Source organism: Sminthopsis crassicaudata, chromosome 5, assembly GCF_048593235.1.
Source record: "Sminthopsis crassicaudata isolate SCR6 chromosome 5, ASM4859323v1, whole genome shotgun sequence".
Taxonomy (NCBI): Eukaryota; Metazoa; Chordata; class Mammalia; order Dasyuromorphia; family Dasyuridae; genus Sminthopsis; species Sminthopsis crassicaudata.
The window spans coordinates 238,727,379-238,750,195 of NC_133621.1; the positions used below are offsets into that span (position 1 = coordinate 238,727,379).

At 32.1% G+C, this 22,817-nt stretch overlaps 1 protein-coding gene across 11 annotated transcripts in view; it reads right to left on the minus strand.

The window, feature by feature from the left end:
* The window catches only part of LOC141544434 (protein bicaudal D homolog 1), a 347,130-nt gene that overhangs the window by 73,452 nt on the left and 250,861 nt on the right, over positions 1-22,817 (minus strand). For all 11 annotated transcript variants that reach the window (XM_074270604.1, XM_074270603.1, XM_074270606.1 and 8 more), the window contains one exon: positions 10,930-11,081. In XM_074270604.1, the coding sequence (XP_074126705.1) occupies positions 10,930-11,081 (152 nt within the window). The remainder of the gene's footprint in view (positions 1-10,929; positions 11,082-22,817) is intronic.

Below are 22,817 nucleotides of genomic sequence, written 5' to 3' on the forward strand. Positions count from 1 at the left end.
TCTCAGCTGTAAAATGAGAAGATTGGCTTAGATAGCTTTATGCCATCTGGGAATTGTGTTATGTATGTTTGGTTATTTTTCATAAAATAAACAATTTTCATCATTGAGGGTTATACTACAAAGTAAATAATGAATATGGTTTCTGTTTGAGTTTTGAAAGGAATTCAATTCAATAAGCATTTATTAAGCACATGCAAGGTACTGACTTAGATATTAGACAAAATTAGACAAAATACAAAAATGAAACAGTAATTATTATCATCCGTTCTTGGTCATTATGTTTTGTTGGGGAAATATAATATGTAAGCAGATAAAGACAGCTAGGTGGCATAGTAAAGAGAGTGCTGGGCCTGGAGTCGAGAAGTCAGGAATACCTGATTTCAACTACAGCTTTAGACATTTAGGAGCTGGATAATCCTGGGCAAATTAACTTAATCTTTGTTTGTCCCAGTTTCCTCATCTATGGGGATAATATGATAAATGAGGACAATAATACCACCTACCTCTCAGAGATATAATGATGATCAAATGAGAACAATTGTAAAGCATTTAACACAGTGCCTGGCACATAACTTGTGCTATATAAATATTAGTTGTTACTATTATTGCTACAAGTGAATACCAAAAAATACCAGAAGGGAGAAAGTATTAATAACTGAAAGTTTTTGCCTGGGGAGGTTAAAAGGAATATTTGAGTTGAGTCTTGAAGGAAGCTTGTAAAATAGAGATGAAGTACATTCCAGGAATAGAAAATCTATGCAACAGCATGAATATGAAAGATGAAATATCAAGCTTGAGAAAGAGAGAGTAGACTAGTTTGCTTGGAATGTAGTATGTGATAAAGAGTAATATGAAATAAGGCTGGAAAAGTTGATTAGAACTAGAGTGTGGATAGATTATAAAACTGGTCCAAACACCAAGAGGAAGCATAACTCATCTTCAGAAGGAGATACAAAATAATATGAAGCACAGTATGGAAGAATTAGTACGAACTTTTCAGATAAAGGGAAAGAAAACAAGTTGGTAAAATATTTAAGTACATAATTCAAATATCAATGACTTTTCAAAATTGCTTTTCAAATTATAGTAAAATGTTGTTAGATTTCTTTTTTAAATTTTTTTATTATTTTTTAATTTTATAATTATAAAAATTTTTTGACAGTATATATGCATGAGTAATTTTTTTTATAACATTATCTCTTGTATTCATGTTTCCAAATTTTCCCCTCCTTTCCTCTACTCCCTCCCCTAGATGATAGGCAATCCCATACATTTTACATGTGTTACAGTATAACCTAGATACAATATATGTGTGTAAATCCACTTTTCTTGTTGCACGTTAAGTATTGGATTCCTAAGGTATAATTAACCTGGGTAGATAGACAGTAGTACTAACAGTTTACATTCAATTCCCAGTCTTCCTTCTCTGGGTGTAGTTGTTTCTGTCCATCATTGATCAACTGGAAGTGAGTTGGATCTTCTTTATGTTGAAGATATCCACTTCCATCAGAATACATCTTCATACAGTATTGTTGTTGAAGTGTATAGTGATCTTCTGGTTCTGTTCATTTCACTCAGCATCAGTTCATGTAAGTCTCTCCAAGCCTCTCTGTATTCCTCCTGCTGGTCATTTCTTACAGAGCAATAATATTCCATAACCTTCATTTACCATAATTTACCCATCCATTCTCCAATTGATGGAAATTCATTCATTTTCCAGTTTCTAGCCACTACTAAAAGAGCTGCCACAAACATTTTGGCACATACAGGTCCCTTTCCCCTCTTTAGTATTTCTTTGGGATATAAGCCCAATAGCAGCACTGCTGGATCAAAGGGTATGCACATTTTGATAACTTTTGGGGCATAGTTCCAAATTGCTCTCCAGAATGGCTGGATTCTTTCACAACTCCACCAACAATGTATTAGTGTCCAAGGTTTCCCACATCCCCTCCAACATTCATCATTATTTGTTCCTGTCATCTTAGCCAATCTGACAGGTGTGTAGTGGTATCTCAGAGTTGTCTTAATTTCCATTTCTCTGATCAATAGTGATTTGGAACACTCATATGAGTGGACATAATTTTAATTTCATCATCTGAGAATTGTCTGTTCATATCCTTTGATCATTTATCAATTGGAGAATGGTTTGATTTCTTATAAATTAGGGTCAGTTCTCTATATATTTTGGAAATGAGACCTTTATCAGAACCTTTAACTGTAAAAATATTTTCCCAATTTGTTACTTTCCTTCTAATCGTGTTTGCATTAGTATTGTTTGTATAGAAACTTTTTAGTTTGATGTAATCAAAATCTTCTATTTAATGATTGATAATGATCTCTAGTTCTCCTCTGGTCACAAATTCCTTCCTCCTCCACAGGTCTGAGAGGTAGACTATTCTGTGTTCCTCTAATCTATTTATTATCTCATTGTTTATGCCTAAATCATGGACCCATTTTGATCTTATCTTGGTATATGGTGTTAAGTGTGGATCCATATCTAATTTCTCCCATACTAATTTCCAGTTTTCCCAATTATTGTTAGATTTCAATAGCAAAGTAACGAAAGTTCCATTTAGGAAAAATAATGAAAGACATAATAATGGTTCTCTGTTTGAATAGTCAAGTTATTCTGCTTCCAAGAACATTTATAGGATTTGAAATATCATTTTAAAAAACTCAAAATATGAACAATCACAAAAGAAATAGTAATTTATAATGCAGAAAAAATTATAATGATTTGATAGTGATGAATTCTCTGTTTTCAATTAACACCAAAGCAACATATTTATTCTTCAACTGAAAGTCAATATTAGAAGTAAATAACAAAAAATATTTTAACATACAAGTGCAAACAATGCTTTAACATAAAAACATACCTAGGAAAGACTGGTAGGAGAAATCATTTTACATTATTAAATTGCTACAGGCTCCAAAGAGGTTGACAGAGGTTGAAACCTATGTTATATTTCCTTCCTGAAAAAAAACTTGCTTTCATAGCAATTGCTTTAGTTACCATAGCAACAACAAAATCAATATGCATAACAGAAGAAAGAGTAGAGTTTAATTTTCTAGAAGCATAAAATTTAGCTCTGAAAGGGACTTTTAAAATTATCTCATCCAACCACTTTATTTTATAGATGAGAAATATTACAGAATGGTGAAGTAAATTTGAACACAGCTCTACTCATTCCCAATAGATGATTTTTCCCTATTGTGTCACTTACTTGATCTCTGTGAGTTCATATTGGGATGATTTTTCTTCTAATAGAATGATCTGACTGAGCACTCAGACTTAACTATGCCTCTTAGCTGAGTAAAGTCTTTACGATTCAATTTTTATCTTCTAGAGAAACTCAATAAAGTGTTTGCTCTATGATTAATACTGTATAGCCACACAGGTCTGTATTGTTGTTGTTGTTGTTTTTAACAACATGACTAATAAGAAATATTTTGCATGACAGTGCATGTATAATAGATTTTAAATTGCTTGCTTTTTGAAGGAGGGACAAGAGAAAGGAAGAGAGAGATTGGCTGATGAACTGTGAAGTGACCAGGATAGGAAAAGGCTTTGAGAGTCAGCCTTCAAGAAAATCACGATCAGAAGGGACAGAATTGGAAAGTATGCAATAGGGGAAAATCAGGAGATTAAAAAAAAAAAGACTGAGATTACCAAAGATTTCAGAAAGAAGAAAACCCAAATACCTTGAACAAAAGCAAATAAAAAAAATATTAACAACAGAAAGAAATATGACCCCCAGATTTAATAAACAAGTTTAAACACTATGAATAAATACTGCAAAATATTTGAGGAACAATTTATCTTAGAATTTATAATTCTAATTAAAATCAATTAATTCTAATAGGAAATTAATTTGGACAGATTTTACCATATACACAAGATATGGGCATAACTATTGCAGAAAAACAATAATTAGGATTCCATGATTAAAATTCTAAAAGGGAAGTCAACCAGAGGGATTTAATTCTCTTCTGTATTTTTATTGTTTGGAGTGTTCTAGTTTTCTTTCTTTCTTTCTTTCTTTTTTTTTTTTTTTTTTTTGCTTTTTTGCTGAGGCAATTGGGGTTCAGTGACTTGCCCAGAGTCACACAGTTAGGAAATGTTAAGTATCTGAGGCTAGATTTGAACTCAGGTCCTCCTGATTTCAGAGCTGGTACTCTATCCACTGTACCACCTACCTGTCCTCTTGTTTTCTTTCTAAAAATATTTCAAACACCTTTTTATTATTAAAGTACATTTTATGAGAACTTGGAACCATAATACATTGTTACTAAGTGATTCAAATGAGAAATGAGAATTATAAAAGCAGAATATATTGCCTGAACAGTGAAAAAAAAAAACCAAATGGTCAGAAGAGAAATTAGAATCTACAAAGGCAAATCTTATCAAATAAGCAAAAGAAAGAGTAAAAGATTGGGAATGTAAATATACAGTAGTAAAGGACAATTAAGAAGAAAAGTGAAAAAAAATAACAAAAGAAAATTTGCCCAGTGTATAAGAAAAACATGATGATTTATCTCATAGAAAAAACAATGAGAGACAACAATCATAGGCCTCCCAGAAGAACATTATAGAATAAAAGTCTTTCTGATATATATTGCAGAAAATAATAAAAGAGTACTGCCCAAAACTTCTGAACCTTTTAGGATCCTAGTCAATTGAATCCTAACTATCCTTTCTCTGAAATAGTTATGTCACTACCTAGTGTTTGTGGAAGATTATGCCCAACTTAACTCCTTATGTCTATTACAAATTCTAAAATTCTATAAACTATTGTTTATATTCAGCAACCAGTATTTTCTTATTGGCAAGAATCAAGGCCAGATTAGCAGTTTCTTTCACTTCTTTTGAAAGAGGACATAAAATTATCTCTTTCTTATGATAATAAAATGTATAACGAAAAATCCTACAGAATAAGCAGGGATGTTAATTGAAAATTTAAAAGCTTCAGCAAAATTGAAGGCTACAAAATCAAGCCTCAAAAGCCAGCATCATTTGTATATAATAAAACAATAGAAAGGGAATTCTATTCCAAATAACTCAAAATGCATAAAATAATCTGGCAATCAATTGACCAAAACACACAAAAAATTGGTATAGATTAAAATACATTTTAAGCATTTAAGAAGAAATAAAGAATAGCACTAGCCCTGAAGTCAGGAAGACCTGAGTTCAAATCTAGTCTCAGACAGTTAATACTTCCTAACTGTATGATCACTTAACCCCAACTGCCTCAGGAAAAAAAAAAAAGAACAACTTAAATAGCTAGAGGAATATTCAGTGTTCATGGCTCAGTCATACCATATAATAAAAATGATAATACTACCAAATTTAATTTATATTCTAATGCTATTTCAATCAAATTATCAAGGAAATACTTTGTAATAAAAAGAACACTAAAGGAAATAATGAAAAGAAGTATAAGTGAAGGGAAAGTAATATTTCCTGAACTCAAAATATATTTTGAAATAGCGGCAATAAAAACCATTTGGTATTGGTTGAGGAGGAGAATAAATCAATGGAATTGAATGGATTCGAGAGAATCAAAACTCTTTAGTCAATAATCTAGTGTATGATAAAGTGGAAACATCAATTAACCAAGAAAATACTCCTAATTTTGTAAAAACTGGAAAACAATCTATCAGAAATTAGCCCAGCTTTTACATCATATTTACAACATTCTAAATGAATACCAAATCTTCATATTAAAATTTCTACAAAAAAAATTAGGAGGAAAACAGATTATTCTACAACATTCTAAATGGATACCTAATCTTCATATTAAAGATCTTTGTATAAAAAAATTAGGAGAAAAACAGATTATACACCTCAGCTATAAATAGATGTAATCTTAACCAAAGATAGAGGCAATTACCAAAGATAAAATAGATAATTTTGATTACATGAAACTGAAAACTTTGAACAGACAAAATTAACATACCTCAAATAAGAAGAAATATTGTCAAATGGGAAAAGTATAATAAATTTCTTTTATAAGGATATGTCATCCAATATAGATAAATAGTTAAAAAAATATTTATATGCCAGCCATTCTCCAGTAGATATTAACAAATCATTCTCCAAAGAATTGAAAAGTATTCATAATTGCAAGAATAAATGCTCCAAATCACTAATAATAAAAGAAATGTGAATAAAAACTGTAAATTAAAAATGTATTTTCCAAAAATTTATAGATGACATAAAATAACAATATTAAATGTTGGAGGTATTGTGGTATAATAGAAACACTATTGCATTATTAGTGTAGTTGTAAAATTGGTATATTTTGCAAAGATTTAAAATTATATATAAACAAAGTGACTGAAATGTCCATATTCTTTGAACCATTATTGGGTTTATACCTCAAGGAAGCTGTTAAAAAGAAGAAAGTTTCCATATATATCAAAATATATATAGCAGCACTCAAGCAGTACTTGAATATAATAGAATACTGGTATACTGTAAGAAATTATTTATGTAATGAATACAAAGAAGTATGAAAAGATATAAGAACTGATGAAGAGCATAGTGAGCAGAGCCAAGAAAACAACACATACAATTATAGTTATTGAAAAACTACATACTACCCCCCCAAAAAAATAGAAACAAATCCAAGAATGAATGTAACAAAATTATAAGATCAAGCACTTGAAAGTAAAGATACAAGAGTACATTCCCAAGTATTCCCTTCATGGAAGGTTGGAGATCCACAGGTCTGACATATCGAAAATACATTTTGGAATTTTTTCCATGTGTTCATCAGTTGTGCTAATTTTTTCCCTCTTAAAAAAATAAACAAACAAACAAACCCTGTCTGCTAAATGGCTGAGAGAGAGAGGGATACTAGGAGTAATTATAATGATGTAAGAAAAAGATAATATCCATTAAAACTTTTAAAAAAGGCATTGCAGACATGGGAGATAGCTTTGCAAAAGTCCAGAAGGAAGTTATAGAAATAAGAGAAGGATCAAGTATTTTTGAAGCCAAGACAGAAAGTAACCTATAATATTCTTCCACTTCCTCCTAGTTGTGTGACCCTGGGCAAGTTACTTAACCCTAATTGCCTCAGCAAAAACAATCAAATATATATTCCTCCTTTTTAGGCATAGAAATAAATAGATCATTTAGCTTAATTCCCTCATTTTGCAAATGAAGAAGCTTAAGCCCCAGAGAGGATAAAAGACAAGGGTAGTAAAAGATCCAGCATTTGAATTCATATCCTTGGACTAGTTTTTTCCCTGCTATAATGAAAAACACCTCATTTTACGATTCTAGAATATTAGTCAATATCCAAGAACCCTTGATTATATGTATCTTAATTGACTAGTCAAACTGCTTAAAGTATCCTTAATAACTTTCTTTACTATGAATCAAAGAGACTTTTGGAAAAGTATGGAGAATCTTCAATTTAGGAAGAAAAATAACAGTAGAGATGTCCCAGAAGTTTATAGGAGGCAAATTTTAAAAATAGGGCAATATTTCCAAAAGTAACAACCAAGGTTTTGTGTGTCTATACGCAAAAACATATATGTGGGTAGTAAGAAAAGTAAGCTAGAAATCCTAGTGCTAGGAGAATAATTTGAACTCATGAATAAAATTTTCTGGAATTTGACTTAGGAAAAAGCATGAAAGCAAAAGGACAAGAGTATGAGAGAAACTGTATAACAAAGAAATATAGTCATGTGAAGAAATCCAGGAGGTAGCAGAGAGCAGAGAACGAGAATACTTTGGTAAATATCAACAGAAGAAGAAACAAGCAAAATTCCAACTGGAGTGTAATGCAGATGGCATGAATAGAAGAGGAGCTTTGGAAACAACACAGGGCTGGCACAAATGCATGACAGAAAAGATAAGAGAAATTTGTTAGATCTCTTTGTCTCTTGTCTCTCTTAAGAAAAGCTATGGGGCAGATAGGGAGCTAGTGTTGTGGAAAACTTGTGAAAACAATATTTGAAAGACAGGGAGATAGTGGATCAATTAGGGAGTCTATTTTGTGATAGTAAAGATTCATCTGAGATTAATAAGCATACCTGGGTAGTGAATTCAGTCAGCTCAATGTTCTGATTTTCTTTAGCTATATCCTATAAAAACATGTGAATAAGATGGAAAAAAGAGATAGTAGGAATAATCCAAAATTGGTAAGAAATTATTGGAGACTGGAAACAGGGAACTGACTATAGAAGATAGCACACAGTTTAGTTGATTCACCAAAGGGTGAGTATTGGGAAGGGAAGAGAATATTATTAGTGTAAGAGTGATAGCCTGGAAAAGAACTAAGGGCAAAAAGTAATGGAAGTAACAATGAGGATGAAGAATATAGTTAGTTGTAGTAAGACACAGGAAAAGATGGGATATTTTTTAAAAGATTATTATCAGATAAAGGAATTTCAAAGTTTAACATGCAAGTGGAATATTTGTGGTAAATGGCAATTCAAAAGTATGAACATTTCTGTGTATAGTTAAGATGGATTAGAGGAGTAGATCATGGGGACTGAATCACCTGAAGAACTGGCAAGCTAAGGTATTTAAAGAGAGAGACTCTGAGGTAGATATTGAATACATTGATCAAGAAAGAAGAATGTCCAAAAGACAGATGGATAAAGAGTGATGGGCATTTCATTTTGGTGATGATTAGCATTAATTGCATTTTTAAAATTTTTTCTTTTTTTTGTTTGGCAACTGGAGGTAAGTTGACTTGTCCAGGATTACACAGCTTGTAAATGTTAAGTGTCTGAGGCCAGATTTGAACTCAGGTCCTCCTGACTCCAGAGCTAGTACACCATTTAATTGCCTAAAAACCATAGACCTGCTTTCAAAGAACATAATATTTTTATTTATTTATTTGTTTTTGCTGAGGCAATTGGGGCTAAATGATTGGCCCAGGGTCACACATTTAAGAAGTATAACTGCTCTAAATAATATTAATCTCATAGGAGAAATTGCTCAGTGAAAATGGTTGAGGAGAGGTCTGGAAATGGCAACAAGTACAAAGAATAGTTTGATTTTACCAATGCAGCTATTGATTTGGGAGTATGAGAAAAAATGTAGCCAGTTTTTTTCCTTCTCTCCTTAAACTTCTCACACAACTCCCTTCCATTCTTGGCTGAGGAATTCAACATATACTTTGCTCCTCAAAACTGAGGCCACTGCTGAGAATCTCTCTTTTTTTATTCCTTATGTTACATCATTCTGAAGCTCCCCTCTATCATCTCCTCAATTCCAGCTTCTGATAATAAGGTGAGTCTTCTACATGCCAAGGAAAAAACCCACACACACACACACACACACACACACACACACACACACACACACACACACACACACTCTCTTCCTCTCTTACTTTCCTTCCCTGTCTTTCTGTCTCCCCTCCCCTCTGTGTCTTTGTCTCTGTCTCTTTGTCTTTCTCTCTCATCTTTTCTCTCCTAACTACGGGCTTCTTCCCTGCTGCCTACAAATATGCTCATTTCTTATCCCTCACTTTAGAAAACTTCACTAGATATTACAATGACTACTACTTCTCTCCTTTTCATGTAAACTCTTTGGAAAAAGTTGCCACCATTTCCTTTCTTCTCACCCTTTTTTAAACCCTCTGCAATATGACTTCTGACCTCATTGTTCAACTCAAATTGTTGCTTTTGAATTCATTAATGATCTCTTAATTGACATATCTAATGACCTAATATATGTATACACACACACACCTCCTTTCTGCAACATCTAACACTATGACGATCTTTTTTTCTTTGATCCTCTTTTCTCTCTAGGATTTTGTGGCTATTTCTCTCTTAGATCTCTTCGTGTCTGATAGTTATTTTTCAATTTTTAAAAAATCTTTATCCATGTCAAGTCTACTAATTATGGGTATTCCTCAAAGTTCTGCCATTGGTCCTCTTTTCTCTTTGTACTTTCTCCCTTGCTATTATCATAATTTGTATATTTATCCATCTCACCAATTGTTGGTTGAATATTTGAAGTTGAATGTCAAACTTAACATGCACAAAAGACAATTCATTATCTTTTCCCCCAACTTTCTCCCACTTCTGAACTTCCTTGTTATTGTAATGGCACCATTATCCTTCCAGACACGAGGATTTACAATTTTGGTTTCATCTTCAATTCCCATCTCTCACTCATTCCACATATAAAATAATTTGCTAAATCGGGTAATTTCTTTTGCCATAACATCTCTTGCATATGTTCCCTTCTTTCTCTCACACAGCTATTAATTTCAGCACTCACTACTTTTTATCTTGACAAATGCAAAGTCTTTGACTATTGCAATTGGTCTCTCTGCTGTCTCTCCTCATTCCAATCTGTCCTTTATAAAACTATCTAAGTGATTTTGCTGAAGTATATACATTTGAACATGTCATTCCCTAGCTAAGTTATTTCTAGTGACTCCTGATTAGTTCCATATTAAATATTCTGCTGTTAGTCATTTAAAACTCTTCACATCCTAGAACCTTTATTTTTTCAATAATCTTTTCTACTCTTTTTGTACTAGATGTTTCTCCATACTTGGAATTCTCTCCCTCCCTGAAATTCTCTGTCTCTTGGAATTCCTTGCTTCTTTTAAGAGTCAACTTAAGTGTGACCCCTTTTATGAAGACTTTCTCTGTTCTCCAAACTATTAATGCCATCCTCTCTTAAGATTACCTTTCGAGTCTATATTTATCTTATATGTATTAATACATATCTAAATCTATAACTACATCTATCTATATTTCTATCTATCTAGTTTCCCTTATTAAAAAGTAAGCTCTTTGTAGGCAAGAACACTTTTTGCCTTTTCTTTAGATCCTAATTGCTTTAAACAATGTCTTGCATATACTAAATGCTTAATAAATACTTACTGATTGATCAAAACTTAGATGCCATTTATTCTAAATCCATAACCCAGTTATCCTTACCTGGTTGCAAACATGGCACGCAAGGATGAGAAAGTTGCTGCATCTTCTTTTAAGGCCTTCAATTCATTTCTAAGTTTTGTCATGGTCTCAGTCACCATTGTTTTTTCATTTTCGTATTTATTCTTCAGGTTAGCTAGGGCCACCTCAGCTGTCTGAAACAGGGAAAATTATAGGAATCATAAGAAGCTCATTTTCTTTATTGACTTGGTGTTGTCTCCATTAGATTAGTTCCTATAGGCTGGGACTATTTTACTTTTATTTCTCTATATTTCATAGCATGATGCCTGTTATGTATATATGCTTTTGAACTGATAGACTGATTTTGTTACTAATTAGCTAGAACTTAATGAATGTCAGGTTTTGTACTTCTGTATTCAACAAGTTAAAAAATTAATTAAAGATGGGACAGCTAGATGGTACAATAGATAAAGCACTAGCCTTGGAATCAAGAGGACCTGAGTTCAAATCCAGCCTCAGACACTTAACACTTCCTAACTATGTAACTCTGGGCAAGTCACTTAACCCCAATTGCCTTTCAAGAGAAAAAAGTTTAAAAAATTAAAGACACAGTACTTTGATATTACATAATATGTTTATATAAGTTTTGACAATATATTTCTTTTAAGATCTACATATATTTGATATATGAATAACTGTAGTGTATAATGGAAAATATAATAGACTAGAAGTCAGGAAATATAAGTTCTAAGTCCAACTCCTTCACTGATCATCTGTATTGCCTTTGACATGACATTTATACTTGATGATCCTTAGCTTCATTAATGATAAAATGAAGAGTTGAAATAAATTATTTCTTTTAACTTTATACTTCTGATTCCAATTCAGCATTTTGAAATTTCATTAGAAACAAACTCCATTGATTTCAACTTGCTTGCTTCTGTCCTACTCTCCTATTTTGGGATTTGAGAAGATGATGGGAGATGTAATATTAAGAAATCAAGTGTTTGGGTATGGTCACTTCTAGTGGTATGCTGGTACATATTTAACAAGTGGTTCTCCAAAAAAGTATGCACAACAGCAAGATAAATATATAAATATGTATTTAATATGTTTTGGACATGTTAACATATTTAACATGTATTAGACTACCTGCCATCTAGGGGAGGGAGTGGGGAAAAATTGGAACACAAGGTTTTGCAAGGGTCAATGTTGAAAAATTACCCATGCATATGTTTTGTAAATAAAAGCTATAATAAAAAAAATAAGGTTACATAGCCAGTACATTCATGATATACAGGATTCAAACCCAAGTTTTCCTGACTTTGAAGCAGTTGTGGTGCTGGAAAAAACTTTTTAGAGTTTCTTGGACAGCAAGTCCATACTTAAAAAAAAAACAAACTAGCTCTGACTATTCATTGGAAGCTCAAATTCTGAGGTTGAAGCTTAAATACTTTGGCCACATAATGGGAAGATGGGGATAAATAGAAAAGACCCTGATGCTGGGAAAGACTAAAGGCAAAAGTAGTAAGGAATGGCAAAGGATGAGATGGATAAACAGTATCATGGAAGCAACATATATTACTTTGGACTTCAGCAAATGGTAGATGATAGAAGGGACTAGAACATTAAGGTTGAGGGGTCACAAAGAGTCAGCCATACTTGACTCTTTTCAACAAAGACCCTTCCACCCAATACCAATAAACTTGTGATGAAGAGAGCCATCTATATCCAGAGAGAGGACTATGGGGACTGAAAGGGAATCACAACATAGTATTTTCACATTTTTTGTTGTTGATTCATGCTTGTTTTTTCTTTCTCATTTTTCCCCTTTTGATCTGATTTTTCTTGTGCAGTGTGATAAATGTGGAAATATATGTAGAAGAATTACACATGTTTCACCTATTTTGGATTACTTGTTGTCTAGGGGAAGGGAATGAGAAAAATTTGAAATACAAGGTCTTGCAAGAGTGAATGTTAAAAACTATTTTTGCATGTATTTTGGAAATAAAAATCTATTATTTTAAAAAAGTATACACAACACATTTTGAAATTTAATCTGCATTATTAACATCTTCTCTACCATTTTCTTAAATCTGTACCAGGAATTAGCAAACTATGGCCCAAGGATCAAATCAGGTTGGGTAGCTTTGTATGACCTGGGTTTTTATGTATGATTTTTACATAATAAAATAAAATACAATAAAAGTATTTAAAAAACCATTTCTAGCTCAAGAGCCCTATTGAAACAATAGAGCCTGGATTTGATGGTGGGAATGGTTTACCCCAATTACAGATCTAAACAATCAACAAAACAATAAAACAAGCACTGATTTGTAGTGTTTACTGATTTTTCAATTCTCTCTATATTTTGGAAATGAGGCCTTTATCAGAACCTTTAACTTTAAAGATGTTTTCTGATTTTATTGCTTCCCTTCTAATCTTGTCTGCATTAGTTTTGTTTGTATAAAAGCTTTTTAACATGATATAATAAAAATTTTCTATTTTGTGATTAATAATGATCTCTAGTTCTTCTTTGGTCACAAATGCCTTCCTCCTCAACAGGTCTGAGAGGTAAAATATCCTCTGTTCTTCTAACCTATTTATAATTTCATTCTTTATGCCTAGATCATGAACCACTTTTGATCTTATCTTGGTGTACAGTAATAAGTGTGGGTCAATGCCTAGTTTCTGGCATATTAATTTCCAAATTTCCCCGCAGTTTTTATCAAATAGTGTATTCTGATCCCCAAAGTTGGGATCTTTGGGTTTGTCAAACACTAGATTGCTATAGTTATTGTATGTCCAGGTTTCTTAAAACTATAATTTCTAGTGGCAATGACCTGGTCCTAAAGTATAATCATAAAACACATTTCCATAAATCTAAATAACATTTATTAGACACTTAGTACAACATATTGTTGGCTAAGTTCATAAGAAGATCAAGCATGAGGGAATATTACAATTTCAATGTTGTACATTATCTGTTTTACTGGTTCCTTCATTTTCAGTTGCATAGGATAAATCCAACACTAATTACATCATACTTTACCATTCTTTGGAGAAATGATGTGTGCATGTTCCAAAAGTACTCACGTAGGTACTTCTGTAAAAGTGTCTCAATTCTCTTCCATCTTTGAGATGATGAAGTATTAATATAATATCCAGTATTTCATTAATAATTAATAGTCAAGTATTTCATTTATATTTTATGAGTTTTTGTTAAGATAAAATATGATATGATTGATTTTATAGTTCCAAAAGTATATACTAAGAGTGTCATTTTAGAAATGGGGTGGAGTCAAGATAGTAGAGAAGTCATGAAGTTGGCTGAGTTCTCCCAAGTTCCCCTTGGAAATAAGGTTAAATCAAGCCTTTGAACAGAATCTGGAGCAAAAGAACCTAAAAAGAAATGGAGTGAAACAGTTTTCTAGCTTAGGATGACTTGGAAGAACTTCATTTGTCTGAAAGGAAAGTGCAATCCAAATGAGGCAGTGTTCTGGCAACCCAGATAGAGGCTCTTGATCACAGCAGAGATCAGCAATGAAAGCCCTTCTGTCCTAGCTCAACAAACTAGTGATATAGCATACAGAGAGGTAGAATCTCCAGCCCCAGCAAAAAAGAAAAATTGTTAGCTCTGGATATCAGGTAACAATAGGCACACAAGGTCAGCCTAATTCATCAAGCCTGTGGCCTTGCCCTTGGATTCCAGAACAAAAAAGCTAGGGACATGGTTTCTGTACCCCAAAAGCAGAATTCAATTTAAAAGCCATAAAATAGGCTTCCCAAATGAATGAGACACAAAAAGGAACCTTGACCATAAAAAGCTACTATGGTGACAGGGAAAAATCAAAACACCAATTCAGAGGAGAACAAAACATCTATATGGAAAACTTTAAAGGATATGAAGCCCAAAAAACTTTTTTTTTAAGAGCTCAAAACATCAAAGAAGAGAAGCAGAAGAAAAATTGAGGAAAAAATGAGAGGTATGTAAGCAACATCTTGGAAAAGGAAGGAGAAAATTTGACTGAAGAAAATAATTATAGTAGAATTAGCTGAATGGAAATGACTAATAATTCTAAGGGAAACTAATGATTCTATGAGACATCAAGAATCAGTCAAACACGGCTCTTCTCAACAATGTGATAATTTAAGGAAATTCCAATAGACTTAGGATGGAAAATGCCAATCATATCTAGAGAGAGAAGTATGGAGACTGAATGTGGATTGAAGCATAGTTTTTCCCCCCCACCTTTTTGTTTGTTTGTTTCTTGTGTTTTTTCTTTTTCCTTAGTCTGACTTTTCTTGCACAGTATGACAAATATTCTATATTTCTAATATGTTTTTAAACAATATGTTTTTAAATATTAATATATAATAAATATATAATATTTTAAATAAATTTAAATTTAAAATAATTTAAAAATAAAATATATAAATATATAATAAATATAAATATTTTAAATAAATAAAAACAATATGTTTTTAAATGATATGTTTTTAAAAACATATTTCTAATATGTTTTTAAAATTGCACATATTTAATCTATGCTTGCTGTCTTGGAAAGAGAGAAAAATTTAGAACACAAAGGTTTACATAAATTAATGTTGGAAACTATCTTTAAATGTATTTGGAAAGATAAAATGCTATTTAGAAAAAGAATAAAACAAAATAAAAAGAATGAACAAGTAGAAGAAACTGTAAAATATCTCATTGGAAAAACAACTGACTGAGAAAATAGAGCCAGGAGAGATAATTTAAGAATTATTGTACTACCTGAAAGACATGATCAAAAAGAGAGCACATCTTTCAATAAACCATTAAGGAAAACTGCCATGATATCCTAGAAGCAGAGGGGGAAATAGTCATTGAAAAAATTCAAAAGCTATCTCCTAAAAGAGATATTAAAATGAAGTTTTCAAGGAATACTGTAACCAAATGCCAGAAATATCTGTTCAAGGAGAAAATACTTCAAGCAGCCAGAAAAACAATTCAAATATTGAGGAGCCAAAGTCAGGATTATCCAGGATTGAGCAGTTTCTACATTAAAGATTAGAGGACTGGAATATGATATTGTGTAAGGCAAAAGAGCTTGGACTACAACAAGGACCAACTATCCAGAAAAATTCAGCATAGTCTTTCAGGGGAAAAGATGGACAGTCAATAAAGGGGACTTTCAATTATTTCTGATAAAAAAAGATCAGAACAAAACAAAAACTTGATCTTCAAATACAAGATTCAAGAGAAGCATAAGAATGTAAACAGGAAAGAGAAAACAACAACAACATGTTATTCAAAGCTTAACCTATTTACATCCCTACATGGGAAGATGATACATGTAATTCTTGAGAGCTGTATCTGTATTAGGCCAGTTAGAAAGGGTATACATAGAGAGTGTGGCTATAAGCTGACTTTGATGTGATGAGGAGTGTAGAGTATGTTCAGGGAGGATTCGTACTTCTGATATGAAGGCTGTTGAGCCCTTTACAGGGCTGCTTTCCATCTTTGGTGTCCACCTGATACACCTGACATCACCTGTGATTCCAAGAAGCTGTAGCATGCACAGTGGACACACTCCAGTAAGCCATTTTGGCAGATGGCCTAAACCAGGTTGAGGGTAACCAAAGGGTGTTCACCCCAGGCATGTAAAGATTTCCTCTGGTAGATGAGAACAATTTATTCGTATAGCCATGAAGGCAAATAAAGCAGGTGTTATAAAGTGATTAGAGTTTTGGTAGACATTAAAGACATGAAAGTCATCACCAGTCATCTTGACTCTGTCCTGCCACTGGACAGTGGTGGCTTTAGAAGAGAGAATGAGGCTGATAACTTTATGCAACTTGCCTCACTTAAATCCAATTTACACATGAATCAAAATACATTTTTTTATGTGATGATATAAAAAAGAAATTGAAGTGTGGTCAGAAAAAGCATTGTCTTGGGAGAAGAAAAAAGGTGAAGCAAAATAGAGTAAATTACATCATGTGAAAAGACACAAAAACATCTATTACAATAGAGGAAAAGAAGGGAAAGTGATGAGCATTGTTTGAACCTTAATCTCATTGGATTTGGCTCAAAGAGAGACTAACATACACACTCAGTTGGGTATAAAAATTTATCTTATCCTATAGGGAAATAGGAAGAGAAAGAAGAAAGAAAATGAAGGGGATAGATAGGAAGGGAAGGCAAAAGTAGTAAGGGAAAAGGGTAGGAAGAGAGGGAAGTTGATAGAAGGGAGGGCAGCAGATTAAGGGAGGCAGTGGTCAGAAGCAAAACATTAGTGAAGAGGGAATAAGGTGAAAAGAAAAAAAGTACTCAGAGGATGAAGGGAAATAAACAGTTGGTAATAATAACTGTGAATGTGAATGGGATGAACTCTCATAAAATATAACCAGATAGGAGAATAAGTGGAAAAAAAACAAACCCCTACAATACAATTGTTTAGAAGAAATACATTTGAAGCAGCAAAGAGATACACACAGAATAAAGGCAAAAGGCTGAAGCAGAATATATTATGCTTCAGCTGAAGTGAAAAAAATCAGGGGTAGCAATCCAGAACTCAAACAAAACAAAAGCAAAAATAGATTTAATTAAAGAGATATGGTACAAAACAACAAAAGCTCCTCTAAAAGTAAAGGAGATGGATAGAATTTTAGAAAAAATAGATATGATAGACCTTTGGAGAAATTGAATAGGAATGGAAAGATATTTTTTTCTCAGCTGTACATGACACTTACACAAGTGACCATGTATTAAAGCACTGAAGTTTCAATCAAATTCAGAAAGGCAGATGCATTAAATGCATTCATTTCAGATCATGATGAATAAAAATTACATGCAATAAAAGGCCATGGAAAGCCTAAAAAATAATCTGAAATTAAGCAACCTAATCCTAAAGAATGAGTGGGTCACACAACAAATCATTGAAATAATTAATAATTTCATACAAATTGAGTGTAAAATGTTTGCACTATTGTCTTTCTATCCAGGTTACTTATACCTTCGGAATCCAATTCTTACCGTGCAACAAGAAATTTGGTTTTACACACATATACTGTATCTAGGTTATACTGTAACACATTTAATAGGTATGGGATTGCCTGTCATCTAGGGGAGGGAGTTGAGAGAGGGAGGGGAAAATTTGGAAAAATGAATACAAGGGATAATGTTGTAAAAAAAAATTACCCATGCATATGTACTGTCAAAAAATTATAATTATAAAATTAATTTTTAAAAATTTCATCCAAGAAAATTATAATAATATGACAAAACTCAAAACTTATGAGATGCAGTCAAAGCAGTTGTTTTATATCTCTAAGTGATTACTTGAATAAAATAGAAAAAGATCAATGAATTAGGCATGCAACTAAAAAAAAAAGCTAGAAAAATAAAAAAATTTAAAAAACCCAATTAATATCAAATTAGAAATTTTGAAACTCAAAAGGATAGGTTAATAAATTTGAAAGTAAGAAAACTATTGAACTAATTAATAAAACCAAGAGCTGGTTTTATGAAAAGACAAATAACCTTTGGTTAATTTGATTAAAAAACAGAAACAAGAAAAAAAATTACCAGTATCAAAAATGAATAATTCACCACCAATGAAAAGGAACTATCTTGCCCAAATGTATGGCAATAAATCTGACAATATAAGTGAAATGGATGAATATTTACAAAAATATAAATTGTGCAGATTAACAGAAGAGGAAATAAAATACTCAACTAATACTATTTTAGAAAAATAAATTGAATTGAATCAATGAACTCCCTAAGAAAAAGTCTCCAGAGCCAGATGGATTTATCAGTACATTAAATATTAAAAGAACATTTAATTCTGATACTCTACAAAGTATTTGGAAAAATAGGAGTCTTGTCAAATTCCTTTTATGACACACATATGGTGCTGATACCTTAACCAGAGAGAGCCAAAAGAGAGAAAAAAAATTACAGATCAATCTACCTAACGAGTATTGGTGCAGTTTTTAAAATAAAATATTAGAAAAGAGATCACAGCAATTTATCACCAGGTTAATACACCAGGGTCAGATGGGATTTATACCAGGAATGAAGGGCTGGTTCAATATTAGGAAAACTATTAACAGACCATATCAATAATAACCTAACAGAAATCATATGATTTCTCAAGAGATGCAGAAAAAGTATTTGACAGACTATAATACCAATTCCTATAAAAAATAGTAGAGTTTTGGAGTTTTCCAAATGGAGTTTTCCTTAAAATGATAAGCAACTATCAATTTAAAAACTATCAGCAACCATCATATGTAATGGGGTTTATCACAACTATAATGCCATATAATATTATAAATGTTACCTTTAGCAATATGAGAAGCAAAAGAAATTAAAGGAGTAGAATTCAATGAGGAAATGAAACTTTCATAATTTTTTTCATATGATATGATGGTTCACTTAGAAAATCCTAGAGAATCAACCAGAAAACTATTTGGAGTAATTAATAACAAGCAAAGTTGCAAGATATATAAAATAAATCCACATAAATCATTAACATTTCCATTACTAAAAAAACTCAGAAGCAAAAGAAGGAAAGAGAAATTTCATTTAAAATAACTGCAGACAATATAAAATATTTGGGAGTCTATCTGCCAAGAAAATCCCAGGAATTATATAAACAAATTACAAATCATTTTTTCAACAAATAAAATGAGATCTAAATAACTGGAAAACATATCAATTGCTCAAGGGTGGGCCAAATTAATATAATAAAAATGACAACTCTACCTAAATTAATTTACCAAAAAATTATCTTCTAGAGCTAGAAAAAAATCATCTGAAAAAACAAAAAGTTTAGAATATCAAGTAAAGTATTTTTAGGAAAAAAATGCAAAGAAAAGGGCCCTAGCTATAGCATATGTAATAATATATAATAAGGGGGCAGTGCTAGTACAAAGTACTAATTGGTACTGACTAAGAAATACAATGGTGGCTCAATGGAATAGGTTAGATACACAAATTATAATTGTCAATCATCATAGTGCTTGACAAACTGTTTGATAAGCCCAAATGCTCCAGCTTCTAGGATAAAAACTCATTATTTGACAAAAACTGCATATAAAATTGGAAAATAGTATGATACAAACAAAGTAGGCATTGACCAACATTTCACACCTTACACCAAGAAAATGTCAAAAATAGATGTGTGGTTTAGACATAATAGGTAATCCTATAAACAAATTTAGGAGAACAAAGAATACCTGTCAGATCTACAGAGAAGGGATGAATGTATGACCAAACAGGAGATTAAAAAAAAAGTGAAATGCAAAATGGATAATTTTGATTACATTAAGTTAAAAAGATTTTGCACAAGCAAAGCTGACATAACCAGGAATTGAAGGGAAGCAGAAAACTGAGAAACAATCTTTATAGCAAATATCTCTGATAAAATCTTCATTTCTCTTTATTTTTTTTAAATTAAAAAAAAAATGTACACTAATAATTTTCAGCATTCAACCTTGCCAAAACTTGTGTTCCAAATTTTTTTCTCCCTCTCTTCCTCTACTCTGTCCCCTAGACAGCAAATAATTCAATATATGTTAATGTGTGTTCTTCTATATTTCCACAATTATGCTGCACAAGAAAAATCAGATCAAAAATGAAAAAATGAGAAAGAAAACAAAATGCAAGCAAACAACAATAAAAAAAATTGAAAATACTATGTTGTGATCTACACTCAATTCACACAGTCCTCTCTCTGGGTGCAGATGGCTCTCTTCATCACAAGACCCTTGGAATGGTCTGAATCACCTTGCTGTTGAAAAGAACTACATTCGTTAAAATTGATTATCATATAATCTTGTTGCTGTGTACAATGTTCTCTGTGTTATATTCACTTCACTTAGCCTCAATTCATGTAAGTCTCTCCTGTAAGTGTCTTAAGAGCAATAATATTCCATGACATTCATATATCATAGGTGGGCAACCATTCAGTTAATGGCCTCATTTCTCAAAAAAATAGAAAATGGATTTAAACTTATAAGAATACAAGTTCCCCTATGCCCAAAGGGTTACTGAACTATGAAACCTATTGATCTAGCATTGTTTCCACTGGGCTTGTATCATAAAAAATGTCCTAGTTCAAAAGCCAGTGGATTAACAAACTAGCTGTGAGACCTCCAACAACAGGAAGCAAATAGTGAGCCTCTGAACTCTAGCATAACAAGTAGGGCTTGGTCATGCCCCAGCAGTGAAAAGAAGCAGGCAGCAACAGTCCCAGGGCAGTGTGAAGGCTCTATCACTTAGAGCAGAAGCTTGGGACAATTTCCCCTTTGCCCTAAGAGCAGATCTCAACCTTTAAAAATGAGCAAAAAAGCAAAAAGAGTTCTGATGATAGATAGCTATTATGGAGACAGGGAAGAGCAAACCTCAAACCCTGAGCACACTAAAGGTAAAATGTCTCCAGATGAAGCCTCACAGAATGATGTAAGTTGGTTTCCAACTCAAAAGATGCTCTTGGAAGAATTCAATAAAGATCTTAAAAGAGAGTTAGAAGAAAAATTGAGAAAGGAAATAAGAGCTTTAGAAAATGAAAAACAGAAATTTTCTGAAGAAAACCACTCCTTAAAAATAGTTTTGGTGAAAAGGAAAAAGAAAACAACTCCTTGAATTTGTGAAATGGAAAAATGGGGAAAAAAATCCAGTGAACAAAGCAACTCATTTAGAAGTTAAATTGGCCAAGTGCAAAAGGAGATAAAAAAGTTAATTGAAGAAAATAATTCACCAAAAATTAGAACTGAAAAAATGGAAGTGAATGACTCAATAAGACATCAAGAATCAGTCAAATAAAACAACATGAAAAAGAAAAAATAGAAAAAAATGCAAAATACCTTATCAGAAAAAATCTGACCTAGAAAATAGAACCAGGAGAGACAATCTAAGAATGATTGGACTACCTAAAAAACACAATTAAAAAAAATCATAAAAGAAAACTGCCCTGATGTCCTAGAACCAGAGGGTAAAATAGACACTGAAAGAATCCAACTATCATCTATTGAAAGAGACCCCAAAATGAAAAATCCAGGGAATATTGTAGCTAAATTCCAGAATTATCAGAACAAGGAGAAAATACTGCAAGCTGCCAGAAAGAAACAATTCAAATATCAAGGCACTACAATCAGGACTACCAGGACCTAGCAACTTCCACTTTATTTTATTTTATTTTATTTATTTATTTTATAATTATAAAAATTTTTTTGACAATATATATGCATGAGTAATTTTTTTTATGACATTATCCCTTGTATTCATTTTTCCAAATTTTCCCCTCCCTCCCTTTACTCTCTCCCCTAGATGACAGGCAATCCCATACATTTTACATGTGTTACAGTAAAGCCTAGATACAATATATATGTGTAAATCCACTTTTCTTATTGCATGTTAAGTATTGGATTCCGAAGGTATAAGTAACCTGGGTAGATAGATAGTAGTGCTAACAGCAACTTCCACTTTAAAGGACTGAAGGGCTTGATATTCCAGAGGCAAAGGAACTTGGAATGCAGCCAAGAATCAACTGTTCAGCAAAATTAAGCATAATCATTCATGGGGAAAGATGGACATTCAATGAAATAGGAATTTTCACTTATTTTTGATGAAAAGAAAAATTTTATCTTCAAATACAAAATGCAAGGGAAAGGTAAAAAAGGTAAAAAGGAAAGGAAAAAAAAAACCTATGTTTTTGTTTGTTTGTTTGTTTGTTTTTAATTAATTTTATAATTATAACATTTTTTTTGACAGTACATATACATAGGTAATTTTTTACATTATCCCTTGTACTCCCTTCTGTTCCGAATTTTCCCCTCCTTTCCTCCACCCCCTCCCCTAGATGGCAGGCATTCCCATACATATTAAATATGTTATAGTATATCCTAGATACAATATATGTGTGCAGAACCTAATT